Here is a 16,167-nt window from a genome sequence, read left to right as displayed (position 1 = left end):
TTGTCCCATTTTGCTCCTTAAATTTACGAAAGAAAGTATATTACTGGGACAGGGATTCGCCTGATGAATTTTAAAATTGACATGTGTTTCAAGTTCGATTGACAAAATAATGTTTCAAGTCCGTATCGATTAATTCACTTTAATCGATGTTTTTAAGCAGGTTACCTCTCTTCGAAGATAAAATTAATAACTAGACGTCAAATGTAGCCTATTAAATTGGCTCGACTATAGTACATGTTACTTACAAAGTAAACAAAATATATCATTATGTTCTAAATATATTAAGAAACAATTTATCAAAAGATATTTTAATTAAATTCTATAAGCGTCTAAAATGTAATTCCAAGAGAGCCAAAAGTACGACTTACGACCAGGTTAAAAGCAAATTAATATGGCCAAGTCGTCACTCACGTATAATATAATGAAACTTTCTTCTCATGCATTTTTTTTTTACTTTTAAATTACTTAGGTACAAAAACAAACTATAAGTGTATGTATAGATACGCATTATGTTAGTGCTATATTCTATTTCTACCAGAGGAATGGTTACTAAAGTAATTGGTGCCTTGTACGGTTTGCCGGGCGCCCTACTTCCGCCTCGTAACCCGTGTTTATTGCAAGTATCGTCTACAGACACGCCGGGTACATTCCGATTTCTAATCGTTTTATCACTTGTAGAATTGATTATTGGGGGTTGAATTATTGTAAGATTCAATTAATAAAAATAGATGATTAAAAGTTACAGTTATTTTATTTATCGTATCAGTACAGAAGAAACCATTTAAATAAAAAAATAATATATTATTATGTATCATGATGCTTTACTCGATTTCGTATAAAAAATAGCCTTGTTTTTTTGTTGAAATCAATCCGTTTTGTGCAGTCTTGTATTTATGTAATTCCATACGAAATTCAGGCCATCATGCTACTGCATGAAAAATTAGCCATATCTGTAGTTTTAGAAGGTTTGTGAGTAAGAGCAACAAATAAATTTTTAAGATTTATAATATTAGCGGGATCGTTTAAAAATAATGAGACTAAAGACGGGAATTACTTTATGAAAAATGAGCACAGATGACACATCCACTGTGACACGGTTAAAATGAGTGAAATTATATTACAGCTATAAATATGTGTCCTATGTATGCGAGTGTCAGTTATTTTTACAACTTTTGCTGAATATAAATAACTACACTCAAGACTGACTAATTCTGCAGATTTTTGTTCTAATTGTCGTTTATTTTAGTGAAACTGTTAGGAACCAAAGAACCGAAGCTTTACAGCTTTCTGCATAATGATATTACTGCTCAAAGTGTTTTTATTTTTTTGTGGTTTCGCGCTCTGTATGTAATTATTAAAGGTTACAAAAATAAAAGTCTGAAGGTACTAGAAAGAGTTCAAACATTTTTAAAATAAGAGCATTTTGATGAACAATAAAAGTACTACCTATAGAAGATAGACGGAAGGGTACAAAGGATGAAAACAGATGCGAGCTGTAGCTTTGTTTGTCTATCCACGTGTAAACGGATCAACTTATCTGAACGAGGTTTAATAATATATGGATGAAGCCTTAGTAAAGGTTACTTGTTTCGCAAAAATGCAAAACCCGTAAGAGGTGAAATATCGCGCGCTGCAGGTCGCAGACGGGGCAAATAATATTTCCTTTGTTCATTTAAACGAGACTATGCAAATAATCAATATGTATATCCAAAATGGTATTATACATACCTACTACCGTATTGTTTTGTCAGTGGGAATCCACAGAAATATTAATTATTATTATGTTATGTGGTTTTTAATCTATACCTAGTAACAATATTTAAGCAATAATTCAATTGTTTTTCCTGTAATAGGTATATGGTTGGCTGGAGTGTTTTGTTAACGAATGCTTTTTATGTTTGGTATGACATATTTTACAGTTTGATATAATTTTATGTACCGAAAGCCCAAATCTTTGCTACCTTGTGTTAACAAATATTACCTCTTTAATTGTAGTAATTTTTTGTGCATCACATTAATTGTAAACAAGAATTCCAACATTTTTCTTAACACCGAAAGGGGGGAAAACAGCGTAAATAATGTGTGAGTTCATAATTTATATATGATATTGTATGTAAGTTGTAACTTGTTTAGGGACAAAGGAAATGCCCAAGCTGCATGCGGTTAATCTTCTAAATATGAATTTTGAAATGACTATAAGGGCCAAGTTACATACATACTTTTACAGAGGTATACCATTGATATGTGTTATGTCAAATATTATGTGTAAATATTTACGCATCAAATTAGTCTAGCAATGATATATTGAGTGCTAGACCGCGTCTTCCGGTTTCGATGTTAATGTGCCATAATGGACATTACCACGCAGCTATAACCGTGAACAGTGCCGTCCAACATAATGTAAACAAGACAGTTAAACCACTGACGCTCACGTAAGGATTTAATTGAAGTTTCGTGAGCGTCACGACGGTCATTCATATTTGTCATATTTGCGTATACACATGGATGGGGTTCGTTTAGTGAGTGACAACAAGAAGCGCATGTTTTTGTTTAGGGTGCTTTTGTTCTCCAAAATTGTATGAGATGTTACACATTTTTATTTGGAATCGGTTATAAGCGAATTTTTATACATATATTCGTATAACTAATGCACTCGTACCCACAAGGGTGCATTAAATTTAAACAACACTAAAATTACTTAATAAATTAATACCAAAAACTTAAACAATACTGAACATACAATGAATAAATAAAATCATAGGTAATATTCTTTGATGTATTTAACGATTTTTCGACGATTACTCATAAAACATTTAGCTATTGTTCGTCGTTGTATCGTATTATTCTAGTGGCCCGTTGTGATTGTCGAGTGGGCGGGAGTGAACGACTGTCTCAAATTCAATTCTGTTCTATTTCTGTTACTATGTATTTACACAGGCATATACATTACAATGTAATACACGCACGTTGTGAACTTAAGTGATCACGTGCATTCTGTTTTCCGAATATTATAGATGTTAGAATTATTTAGATCTTACTAGCTACAAACAATATTTTTTGTTGTAATTATTTTTTATTGGAATCTGAAATATTTTTTTGAAATACATAAGGTGACATTAAACGTGAATTAATGGAAACACTCAAAGAAAATGTCGCTATTTCCACAAAAACTACGACTTCACTGAAGAAGTCTATTTCGTTACAGGAATACAATATGTTACTTCTCACAAATCATATTATGTGTACCTAGTACCTACTGAAATAACTTTCTATTTTTATTTGATTGTTTTTCTCTATCTTTATCTTTCCAATTTAATCACTTGAATTATGAGGAAAAGCAGTAAAAACCGTGATACCTCGGTGTACTAGTTTTGTATCGCCCGCAATAAAATTTCTTCACTTTTATGCCGCCAAAGATCAAGTAGAGCGTAATAGTAGGACTAACTGCGTCTATTTAGATAAATTATTAATCAGTGTTCGAAACATGTTTTACACTCTTTTTGTAATTCGCTGCTTCTACAATACTCTCTTTGGCTACTTAAAAATAAAAACTTAAAATGTCAGTTATAATAAGGTTATACATAATTACATCAAAAGAATACTTGCAATGGAGTTCCTCGTCAGAAACTAAGAAATATTTAATATTTATGGTTTTAAATATGTTTATGATTAATGTAGAATTGTAATGAATCCATGATGATCTGCGTTTTTATATGTAGAGGTGTGAAATAAAATTAGGAACACTCTATTTCATTTCTATATGTTAATTACCCCACCCAATGACCCACATAAAATAAATTAATAATACAATTACAATTTTTCCTTTCGTGTCAGCGCTTGGGGAATAAACAAGTACCTACTCGTAGAATAACATGACTTGATGAATGGTCATATAAATACATAAGTCAACGTTAAATACATACTCGTACAGTACGATATAAGGTTAATGAGGTCCCTAGTGAATTAAAAATGATATAATAAGCATTAACATATTGCCCACACCTCTATTTTTCACCAAGTTAGTAAAAATTTTAAGACCTTACGTTCATAATGATGTTAATTGTCTGTCTCTTCTTCACGCTTCAACTACTGAACCGATTTGGATAAAATTTGCTACAGCGATAGCTTGCGCTCTGAGTTATACATAGGTAGGTTTTAGGGAACGGGGAATAGTTATGCGAGTTTTTCCACTTATACTAATATTACAAAGAGGAAAAGTTTGTATGTATGTATGGTTTTCACGCATTAACTACTGGACCGATTTTGATGAAATTTGGCAAAGACAATCTTTAGACCCTGAGAAAGAACATAGGCTACCTTTTATTGCAAAATGTGTACCACGGACGAAGCCGGGGCGGACCGCCAGTATATTATAAAGGAAGCAAAAACTTTGTACATCTTGACTATAAAATTTGGCACGCTTACAGCTTGACCGCAAGTCAAAGTTGTGTGTTTTTTATTTATTAGATCACAGAAAATCTATTATGAATCTATGCCAAATTGTGCTCCAACAAAACATAGGTTACATCTTGTGCCTTAAAAGAAGTAAGACAGGAAACAGTTTACCATTAGCTTAGAGAGACGATATTCTCAACTACCTACTATAGCCTCGATTACATTACATCAATGATGAATAGATACCCCCTCATGATTATTTTTGTTTGAAAATATCATTGTTTTAACTGGGACGAAATTTGATGCATGATTAAATTTCACATACCGAAGTTCTTAGAACAGAGTCTCAGAATTATTTCTAAGTAAAGCGAGATGTTTGCATCATTGGGAAAGTGTGCTTACGTGTCCGTGTATTTTTGTGAATCGTAAAATCGCGGCTTTATATACCTACCGTTCTTTTATTCAGCTTTATGACTGGATAATAAGACTTTTATGATATCAATATTGAAAGCCAGACACTAAATGGTTAATTTATAGTATGTATTGGGAGTATTGGGACGAAAGTCTTTTTTTACACTTTTAAGGTATTCATAAAGCAAGGTAGGTTTGGAACTTTTATACGAATTATAGATTCGTATAAAAGTTCCAAACCTACCCCTCGATTATTAGATACTTTCGCAGAAGACAGATTAGATTAGTACGCACACGTGAGATTAGCTTCGCCCGTGGGAACTATGCGGGTTTAAAAAAAAAAAACCCGCATAGTTCCCGTTACTGTGGGATTTCCAGGATAAAAAGTAGCCTATGTCTTATTCATCTACCTACATACTCATACTGGGTCTTCAGCTACCTACATACCAAATTTCATTGTAATCGGTTCAGTCGTATTTGCGTGAAAGAGTAACAAACATCCATCCATACTTACAAACTTTCGCGTTTATAATATTAGTAGGATACTTTGATAATGATAATACAAAGCACAGCAAAGCTTACACAGACTTCAATTTAAATATATTTGAAACTTTCTTCGACGACTGTATTCAGCGAAGTGTTGAACAGAAAGCATTAGCATACGTGAACAGACTACAGAATGATAAATCTCCAGCGTATCCTACACGATCTCATTACGATTCCTCGTACGTCCTCTACGTCACACCGCACGCCGGCTGTTGGCTCTGATCAATATACGCTCAAGGAGAAATTGTTAACTCAATAAACTGTTTTAAATACGAGCGTTTCTAATTTTTTGTAGCGATTTTTTTTCTTATTTGTAATGACTGCATTCGTTAAAATTTGAATCTCTGCAACTATTTTGTTTTTGTCTTTTATGGTGTAATAATACCAAAACGAAAGCTTTCGACTATTGTGATGATATGATTCTGCGTTATAATGTAATTCAGAACTTGTATTTATTGAGCTCTTGTTGAAATTTGTAGCAGAATATCACCAAATAGAGCTAAGAATTCCAAATGGTGCACATAATTATGATGTTTCAGTAGTATGTTCTTCTATACTACGCTTATTTTCTATTTACTCTTTGCTCAAAAATCAATAAATACTAAATAATTCTTATAATATGTATTTAGATGAATGCATTTATAAGCGTAAACTGTATATCTTTTCAGACAAAATGGTGGTCGGCGAGAACAAGCGTACGGCCAACATCATGGACGGTATCGAGAATACCGGTGATGTGCGGCTCCACGACCATCGGTTGCGACTGAAACAAAGGTAAGAAAACCTTGCTTATATATCTCGGACATTTTATAATCTACCCTACTAAATGCTGGTGGAATAGTTTTGTATGCAATGCTATTTTTAAACATGATAGACCTGCTTATTGCAAGCGTGAAAGAATTTTTCTATGTCATACAAAAATCTTGTGGCGGATTTGAAAAAACTTAATAAATAGGAGAAGCATAAAGGCATTTGCCATATTTAGCAACATCAAGCTTTTTGTGCTTTTGTGGCGTGTCTTCATTCTACTTTATAACATTAGCACTTAATATAAAACGTCTAGCTCCTACTTGAGTAACAGCATCAGGCTCTGAAGTCATATTAAACGTCTGATTAAATAAGTAACATATTATGTGAAACACCCATTTGTTTATAGACATGCATATTTCTAGTAATTCGCTGTAGGTGAGCATGTGTTTAGATATTCATTCCTTTGTGAAGATATCCCGTATGACTTATCGCTCTACAAACTTCCAAACATTCTGTTCGTTTAAAAAATAAATCAATTTCTCAATAACAACAAAATATTCAATTCTCAAAAAATAAGTTTTTTGGTCGGTGGTATGTATAGAATGCAGAAGTAGATATCGAAATTCGACATTTCTCACTTGTCGTGATTATTCTACAATAATTACAATAAAATGTAAAGTCGTGACACCGTTGCATAGCGCTAATGTCCTCGATATACCTATTAAAATATTAATAGAAAATAATATATTGAAAGTAATAGTGGGAGACGTGGAAAGGCGCAGTCGGTGACCGCATTTTAGGGTATAGATTTATGCACCCACGCTCGCGGATCGGAAATAGTGGGCGTAAAGGTTGTAGGTGACGTCACACTATTTTTGAAATAACAATTTAAATAATTATCTGTATAATAATATAGAAACACATACTATGCTCGACTTTTATAACGTAAAATCGAAACAATGTCTCAAGATTTACATCGACTATGCTCTATATGGCCTTGAGGCTTGGACACTGTCCAGTGACAGCATTAGATATTTCAAGGTAAAAAAATTTAAAAGTTGATTGCATTGACTAACGTAATTTTATTGAAAATTATTCTATACTCTGAAATTGTTATTGTAAATATTGAATTCAAATACAAATACGTCTTGTAGGTAATTGTTATTGAAAGAGCATGTGATAATTATAGTTGAGAAAAGTATTTGAATAAATAATTCGTATATTGTACTATTACGTTGAATGTTACTGTTTAGTGTTTATTTATTTATTTATTTATTTAACACTTTAATAGTTGTACAGAAGCCTTAGAACTACTTACACAATACACATAGAACAGAGTACAACTATTTTGGCGGCCTTATCACTTAAGGTGATGAATTAATTTTTCTAACATTTACGGCCCTTTTTAAACCTTCGTAATTTTTATATTATTAAAGTTGTCGTGATGAAAATTCTTGACAAGAAAGTTCAATAGTAACACAATACGTCTACCGTTTTAGAAACATGATTCCATGATATTTTCTCGATAGAAAAAAAATACAAAGTTCTCATTGTTATTTTTTTTTAATCTCTGGCATCTTCAAAATAACAAACGTAAAGTTACGACTTTTTGGATATTAACTATAAAATATACAACCTATACGTCTACCGATTTAGAATTTTGAAATATGCGATGGTTTTGAAATAAACAAGAAATACTTGAAATTAGCGCGCGACCAGCCAATATAGCGAGAGCCGCCCTGTACCTTCCTACCCCGATCGCTGCACGAGTCATTCCCGCTACGGCCGTCACACGGGGAACTTGTGTCGCTCGCACAATCGTAAAAAAGGGTGACAACACGATAAGACAAAATGAGACAAATGGGGACAATAAAGAAAATAAGAAGAAGAAACATAAAGGTTGGAGGAAAAAGAATGCTTACAATTGGAACAAATTAATGAAGTAAGTTGGTTTTATTTTAAATTTGATGATAATTGTATTATAGACGATGTTTGATATGTACCCCTGTTTTAAGTACATAACGAATGTGTAAGGTTTTTTCATTTATAGCATAGATAATCTTTTCAGAAATCCGGAATCCAGAAGGAAAATAAACCCACTGATTGTTCACAATGTGAACCCACTCCTTCGTTAGTACCTTTATTCAGTCAAAAATGTATGTTATCAACGCTCTACTGGTTTTATCGCATGATTCCATTTTTAGCAAAAAGCAACAAAGTGCAAAGAAATAAAAAATCATGGTGAACTTAGTGGAAGTATGGTGGACATAATATGGAACAGGAGCTCATTGGAGTAGTATTATATTTAAAAAAAATACGAAAAAATTTCAAGAATTACATTTCTTAGTAGGTGGTAGATAAGTATGTTGTATAAAGAATTTGATGTTGATATTTATTTCATTTATACTTACTACACCTGTGTGGGAAATTGCTTAGTACTAAAACAGGTTTATATTCATATTTACATAGTAATGTGAGTTTTCATTTCGAAAAATTTTGTGTAAGTATATTAAATTGAGTTCCTGGGTGATCTGGAAACACAATTGGGCCCGGAAGATGGCGCTGCAGTCACTCCTCCTAATCACATGAACCGATTTGGATGAATATTTGTGTGCACATTTCATTGTTGTGGGATGATTGGTTGATTCGTTTTCACATTAGCTAATACAGGGTGTCCAGTGGCAGATTTCAATGTTTGAGGGCTTGTAAAAAAAGAAGTATTATTTCAAAACAAAATATTTTTATTAAAGTCAAAAGAAGACGAGTGCGGATTTTATCTCCTGAAAATTACATTTTCCAAATGCCGCCCTTCTACTCTCACACACTCCTCAATCTATTCCGCATGTTGAGAAAAACTTGTTTGCAAAGGGAACTGGGAATTCTGTTTATTTCAGCCCGGATATTTTCCTTCAGTTGTCTTATGGTTGTTGGATTTGATTGGTAAACCACAGTTTTTAGATAGCCCTACAAGAAAAAGTCACATGGACTTAGGTCTGGTGACCTGGGTGGCCACGGGATGGTGCCGTTTCGGGATATGTGCTTTTCAGGAAATAACTGCCGCACTGAATTCATTGACCCATTAGCAGTATGAGCCGTAGCAAATCTTGAATAATCTGAATTTAGTATGGATGGAGCTTAACCTTTTTTCACATAATGACCTGAAAAACGATTTAGGAATTCCCAATATCGACGAACGTGTGCGAAGTGATAAACGAGGATTTTCAATTACAGAATTCATAACAAGTTTAATGTTTTCTATCGTGGATACTGATGGTGCTGGTCCCGGCCTAGGGTTATTAATGACTGAACCTGTAGCCCTAAACCTTGCTAGCCACGACTGTATCAAATTTATCGAAGGTCCATCTCTTAAACGATGAATTTGATAATGGTTATTCAACCGACGGCGTGTTTTTGCCAGCGAAATCACCCGAAAAGTATGCCTCAATAGCATAAGCGTGATGCTCTCCGCTCCACTGCTCCATGGCCACTAAAAAATCCGCAGAACTCACGCGCTGAATGACACCCCCCGCGTCCCCCTCGCACGTCGCGTTTTAAAACTAGAAGCGTTCAAACATTGAAATCTGCTGCTGGACACCCTGTATTATGTATTTTTGTTGTAAACTTAATTTAATGTTTATAATACATTATTATTGGTATAAATAAGCCAGTGTTCGTCTCACATTGCTGTACCTGCCTACCTACCCTACCAGGGCCTAACTTTGTTCTGGCTATTTTATTTTGATTATTTTTAATGAATAATTACAATTATAGTAGAGTGCAAAAAATAAATACATGCGTCAATATATTTTGTGTTTTTTTTTAAACAATTTTTTTATTTAAAAAAATATCATTCCGACCGCGGCTTTGCCCGCGTGGAATTAGGTTATATCGTGAATCCTGTTTTATCCCACAGAAATGTTCAGTTCGGATAAAAAGTATCCTATGTGTAAATCCAGGCAATTAGCTATATTTTATCAAAATTGGTAATGTAGTCTTGACGTGATTAAGTAACAACTAAAAAAAAATATACAAATTAACATCCAAAGTTTCGCATCAGTTTTACTGTATTACATAGTGATATCTTCCACTCTTGACTTTGACTGAGAAGAATTAGGGTTTATAAGTTCTTTCAGAAATAGTACCTTTCATTTCTGGGCATGATGTAATATCTACGATAGAATTTGATGCTGACATCAAATTCTATCTAAATCAATTCAGTAGTCCGCGTTATTGAGTACCATTTCATTTTTTCAGAGTAACAATATTTTTTGTTTTTTTAAAGATTATTTATAACCTGTACTATTTTGTAATAAAGTAAACATTACGAAATATGTAATAATAATTATTAATAATGTCTAAGTAGTTGTTAAAAAGAAGATTATTTGTTTATAAGCAAGAAAATAAAACCAATAAATCAACAATTAAATAAATGTATAACAATATTATAACTGTATGACGACTCCATACATGTTTGTCCCGAGTCGGCCAGCGGCAGCGCGGCGAGTTTGCAAGAATGACTTCGCGCACACCCGCGTTCGCGATAGCGAGCTATTAGACTCCGCCCGCCAAGCAGTGGATTTTTTTTTGTGTATCGTCTTAATAGTGATCTCTTCCAGGCAACCACGGTAAAAGGTAAACAAGCAAAAAGATCACTAATTGGCGGGACGAGAACAGAAAAAGAATAATTAATAGCAAGAAAACAAAAAAAAAATAATAATATATATCTACCTTAAATAATACATGTCCATATACAATATCACATATACTATACATATACATACACAATATATAAATATACATATACATAAATAAAATAAACAGATATACATACCAATTACATATTATATAATAAACATAAATAAATATATACTTAGAGGGAAACACACTGATATTGAATAAGATAAAATTATTATACGAATACATAATATTATTCATATATATTTGGATGCCGTATGTCTAATTAAAGTATACTTCCTTTTATAAATATTATATTAAATCTCGTTAAAGGGACATACGTATAAAAGTCACATACCTAGGTAGGTGCTTATACAGTTACTTAAAATGTCTATAAAATAATTGGCGTATCACATGATAGTTACCTGATGCCGCTTTGATTCCCGTCTTCAATTCATTACATGTTTGTAGGCTAAGTACCTCCTATATTTTGCCACTATATGCACTTAGCACAAACATTAGCGTCAGATAAAGTGCAATTGATACTCACCAACCAACGTGACATTGTTAAAAACAAACAGAATTTTATCAACAACACGAGTTCAGTGGCCGTGTAATGCGCTTTTTATCCGTTATAACTTATAAAGGTTTATTGATTGCTCTTAGCCTCAGGCAAAAATTTTAAAGTATCGTCACAGAATACATAATAGTAGCTAAACGCTACAGAACGGACACTCTCCGCCTCCCGCCAAAATTAAACTTACCTCACCCCCGCGCGATCAGACATAAAATGGGCCATATTTTTCTGCAAGGACGATACGCAACGAAGATTGACAACGTTAATCAAATTGACTTAAAGTAATTTTATTATTTTGGATTTGTGATTATCGTTTTTCGTAGAAAATGGTTAGATATTGTGCTGTTTACGGATGTATTTCATCAGAAAAACGCGAATTTTTTTTTACGCTAGTCACAAATGTGCCAACCATAAAGCGTTAACACACACATTTGCAGTCTCTACAGTGTGACTGTCAAAACGATCATTTTGTATGGAGTGTCCGGGGTGTGGTATCGTTAAAATTAAGAAAGGTTATACAAAATGTTTAAATAAAGTAAGAGGAATTTTTGCAGCTTGTAAATTTCTTTCATCCCACAATCATAGTGATAAATTGATATTTTCACTAAATTCAAAAAAATTTTTGTAGCAAAAAAACAATTTTCAAATATTTGCTATACTTCTGCTGTTAATGTCGGCTCGGTTTTATTATTAAAAACGAGTCCCACTCACGTTATGAGAGTTCGTTCACAGTTGCCTACTTTCTGCACCCAATTTTATGGCTGAGCCATAATTTTCAAGAAGTTAAAATATATAACTGTACAGCAAATAAAAAGTTGCAGGACGTAGGTGCATATTACCGCTAGTCTATCTAAAATAAAGCAAGATAATCATGGAATTATTGGCGTAAATAAACTGTAAAGCAATATAATAATTAAAGTTTTGAAACTTTTCTGTTTCAGATTCGATATAGTAAGGAAATTAGGTCAAGGTACATACGGAAAAGTGCAATTGGGAATTAACAAGAAGACTGGACAAGAGGTGGCAATTAAGACGATAAAGAAATGTAAAATTGAAACAGAAGCTGACTTGGTACGCATTCGACGAGAGGTGCAGATTATGTCTTCGGTCAGGCACCCGAATATTGTACATATATACGAAGGTATATAGTTTAATCATGATTAATTAAGAATAAAAGAATTGAAGGGGTAGATAACCGGCCAGCAATAGTGTCGATTTTCATTTTCATTGTAAAGCTTAACCCCAAACTCGAATCTATTGTTCTTCTATTCACATACTTCTTGATATGTTGTTTTGCTCAAACCTTGAGCCAATGTTAGACAATTGAACAATGAACATATTGGTTTGTTTCAGTATTTGAAAATAGTGAAAAGATGATTTTGGTAATGGAATATTGTTCCGGTGGTGAATTGTACGATTATCTAAGTCAGAAAAAGGTATTAGAAGAAGATGAAGCAAGAAGGTTAGAATACAATTCCAAACATACCTTTTTTTTATGCTGAATTAGTTATTTACATAATTCCTCTTTTTAAGGTTATTTCGTCAAATTGCAACAGCTGTATATTATTGCCATATACATAAAATCTGCCATAGAGATTTAAAGTTAGAAAATGTGTTACTCGATGACACGGGCAGTGCCAAGGTAAAGTATAAGCATAACTGTTTTTTACATACACTATTAAGAAAACATTTTTATTAGTGTATTCGTGTATTTTTATTATGTAATAATTTATATAAAAATGTTTGAACAGATAGCGGACTTCGGTCTCTCCAATGTGTTCAAAGAGACGTCATTATTGTCAACGTTCTGCGGCTCCCCGCTGTACGCGTCGCCGGAAATCGTTAAAGGAACTCCTTATATTGGTCCTGAAGTGAGTCCATTATCCAATTCATATGAAATTTGTTTATCAAACTCACCTGCAGGTCGTTTATCATCCAATGTAATTTCTTCCCTAAGTATATTAAGGCTGGGTTTGTCTTGTATAATTGCGTAATAAATGCGTAATAATAATAGAGTGAGATCCTACACATAATGCAGTTTATTCACTATATGGACAATTTTTACATAGTATACTTTCCTTAAAATAGGCATTTTTAAAATCTTTGTAAATTATTTATTAAAGCTTCTGGCTTATGGATGAAAAGTTTTACGCGTTTTATTTAATGTACATATAAACTAAATTATGTGATGGTGAATTGTGGGAAAAAATAAAGAAATTATTTATATTTATTTATAGTATGAACTACACAAACTAAAATTAATTCTTCATACATTTTCAGGTAGACTGTTGGTCATTAGGAGTGCTCCTGTACACATTGGTGTATGGTGCCATGCCGTTCGACGGCTCAAACTTCAAACGTCTTGTTCGACAAATTAGCAACGGAGATTATTATGAACCTAAAAATCCGTCTAGTAAGTATGCACTTTGTAATAAATCTACCTTTAAATTGAAGAAAGACAGTAGATTAAAATTAGGTTATATTTGGAAAACTATACCTCTTGAATTTTGAATTGTTCCAAGTTTTTTGTATTGAGTATGTCTATTACTCGGAGAAGTATTTCCTCACCCTTTTTTAATATTTTAATGAAATGAATCGAATACAGGATCGTTATACGGTCACGCAGCAACCACTACCAAGAAGGCGATCAGTTGCCACATAGCTACCCGTTAATTACTTAGATAATCGCATAAACCAGAATCCATAACAATTAAAAGTGATTAATTACAGCCGCGTCGCCGCTAATTCGTGACATGCTCACGGTGGACCCGTTGAAGCGTGCCGACATCGTATACATTTGTGACCATCCGTAAGGTTTTTTCGTAATTATTGCATGTTTTTTAAATCTCATTTCTCTTTGAATTGTAGTAAGAATGTAGATGTAGTAAGAATCCTAATCCAATTAAAGACAGAATGGATTGTAGCCAAAGAATTTGTTCGCATAAATGCAGTTAATAGGATGTGGATCATCTTAGGTATTTGATAGTTATTGTAAAGAATATACAAGTTCTATACGAGAAAATATTGAAGAAACTTATTTATTTATTCAAATAATAAAAAACATGGCTACCCAAACAATAAATTAATTAGCATCCTTTTAAATTCTTATAAATAAATAATACTATTTCTCATAAACCTTTCAGCCTAAGCCAAAATCACTGATCAGAATATGACAATACTCGGCTGTGTAGCTTATGCATCAAAATAACTCATAAGCTATAGAAATTCTTGCTTTTGCGGGTTCACCCGTCACAGCTACTGATTACCTATTTATAACAATCGAGCATAATTTAAAACAATGCTCTTCAGGTGGGTGAACACAGGCTGCGAGACATCATGTCTCGAGATGGCTGAAGCTCTAGCGGCGCAGACGCCGGTACGACTCGACTTGCTGCTGTCGCTCGCGCCCGCCGCGCCCTCACACTCGAATAGCGTTGTCGTGCCGAATGAGGTATGTATAGGTACATAAACTACAGGGTGACTGGAAATTCGGTGTGATCTTTCAAAGGGATTATACTAGAGGTCATTTGCAACAAATTAAGTCCAGTTAACCAGGGGTTAAAAATGGATGGTTATTGAGCTATGACTGATAAAATTTTCAGCCTTTTTACTAAAAACAATTAATTATGAAAAAACTACTACACTGTTAACATTCAATTGATATTTTTTGAAAGCCGAAGAATGAGCGATCACTTTAAAAAAAAAAAGCTTGCCCGAAACTTGCATCACCTCAAAAAGAAAAGGATCATAACTCAATAACCATCCATTTTTGACCCCTGGTTAACTCGACTTAATTTGTTGCAAATGACCTCTAGTATAACCCCTTTGAAGGATCACGTCGAATTTCCAGTCACCCTGTATACACCTTATACATATATTCTACATGCACATGCAAGCTCTAGGATGAGCACACATATGCACACACACAAGCGTAACAGCGCGAACGACGACACACGCGTACAGCGATACGGGAATGTACACAAAACTATAAATGTATTAACAAATGAATAGTAGACACGCATACATGCACGCTCTTACATATTATGCGCTTTTATACGCATATGCGTACGCTCCACAAACAAACACTGAGTATGCACACACATAATAAAAATGTATTAAACTACAAGTATTCTTACATACATTTGGACGCATAATGATGATGAAAATCGTTAAATTTTCTATTGAATTGTTTAAATTCCTCTTACTCATAGACCTGTAATAATAAATTTTACATGTAAATCTATTATAAATATGTGTTGTTATTTTTTGTTTCTATAGCAGACAGAACTAGGCGGACCGGATGAGAGCTGTACAGATTTGACGAGCTCCACTTCGATGGCAGTGGAGCCTAGCAACTCGGCAGAGAAACGAATTTTGGAACTTGTAGCAGGTACATTTGTAAAGTATTAGGGTTACTAATACTTTTCGCTCGTCGATATTTTCTAACTTTGCGTTTAGGAGTGGGTGGCATTATATTGACTATCGAATGAAGAAAGAAGTTTTATTCATGTTCAATTTAGTAAATACTTTGTTTACTCATTCATATTTAAGATCAAGCTAATAAATCTCATTTTTTGGGTAACTTAATGTAAGTTATAAATACATAATATATAAAATTACAGAGGGTGGCGAGGACGCAATAAAACCGTCGCCGACGCGCACCATTGTTTCCGCGAGCGACAACAAGAGGAAGCTCGAGCTTGCCATGTCCGCGAGCGGCTTGCAAAGGAAGAAGGAGAGGGTTGCCAGGTGAATAGATTTATACAATTTTAATTAATTATTTGTCGACAGATTTAAGATTCCATATAGAAATA

At 33.5% G+C, this 16,167-nt stretch overlaps 1 protein-coding gene across 2 annotated transcripts in view; it reads left to right on the top strand.

Moving 5' to 3' along the window:
• The window catches only part of Nuak (Nuak family kinase 1), a 49,362-nt gene that overhangs the window by 16,095 nt on the left and 17,100 nt on the right, over window positions 1–16,167 (top strand). For both annotated transcript variants that reach the window (XM_089701034.1, XM_089701033.1), the window contains exons 2-11: window positions 6,021–6,126; window positions 12,295–12,494; window positions 12,707–12,815; window positions 12,887–12,995; window positions 13,105–13,224; window positions 13,634–13,766; window positions 14,084–14,162; window positions 14,663–14,804; window positions 15,632–15,743; window positions 15,976–16,102. In XM_089701034.1, the coding sequence (XP_089557160.1) occupies window positions 6,026–6,126; window positions 12,295–12,494; window positions 12,707–12,815; window positions 12,887–12,995; window positions 13,105–13,224; window positions 13,634–13,766; window positions 14,084–14,162; window positions 14,663–14,804; window positions 15,632–15,743; window positions 15,976–16,102 (1,232 nt within the window). In that variant the 5' untranslated portion in view covers window positions 6,021–6,025. The remainder of the gene's footprint in view (window positions 1–6,020; window positions 6,127–12,294; window positions 12,495–12,706; window positions 12,816–12,886; window positions 12,996–13,104; window positions 13,225–13,633; window positions 13,767–14,083; window positions 14,163–14,662; window positions 14,805–15,631; window positions 15,744–15,975; window positions 16,103–16,167) is intronic.

Source organism: Colias philodice, chromosome 11, assembly GCF_061535455.1.
Source record: "Colias philodice isolate Cphi_HAF_F1 chromosome 11, ilColPhil1 Martin Lab GWU primary, whole genome shotgun sequence".
NCBI lineage: Eukaryota > Metazoa > Arthropoda > Insecta > Lepidoptera > Pieridae > Colias > Colias philodice.
This window is presented reverse-complemented; position numbering and strand designations above follow the sequence as displayed.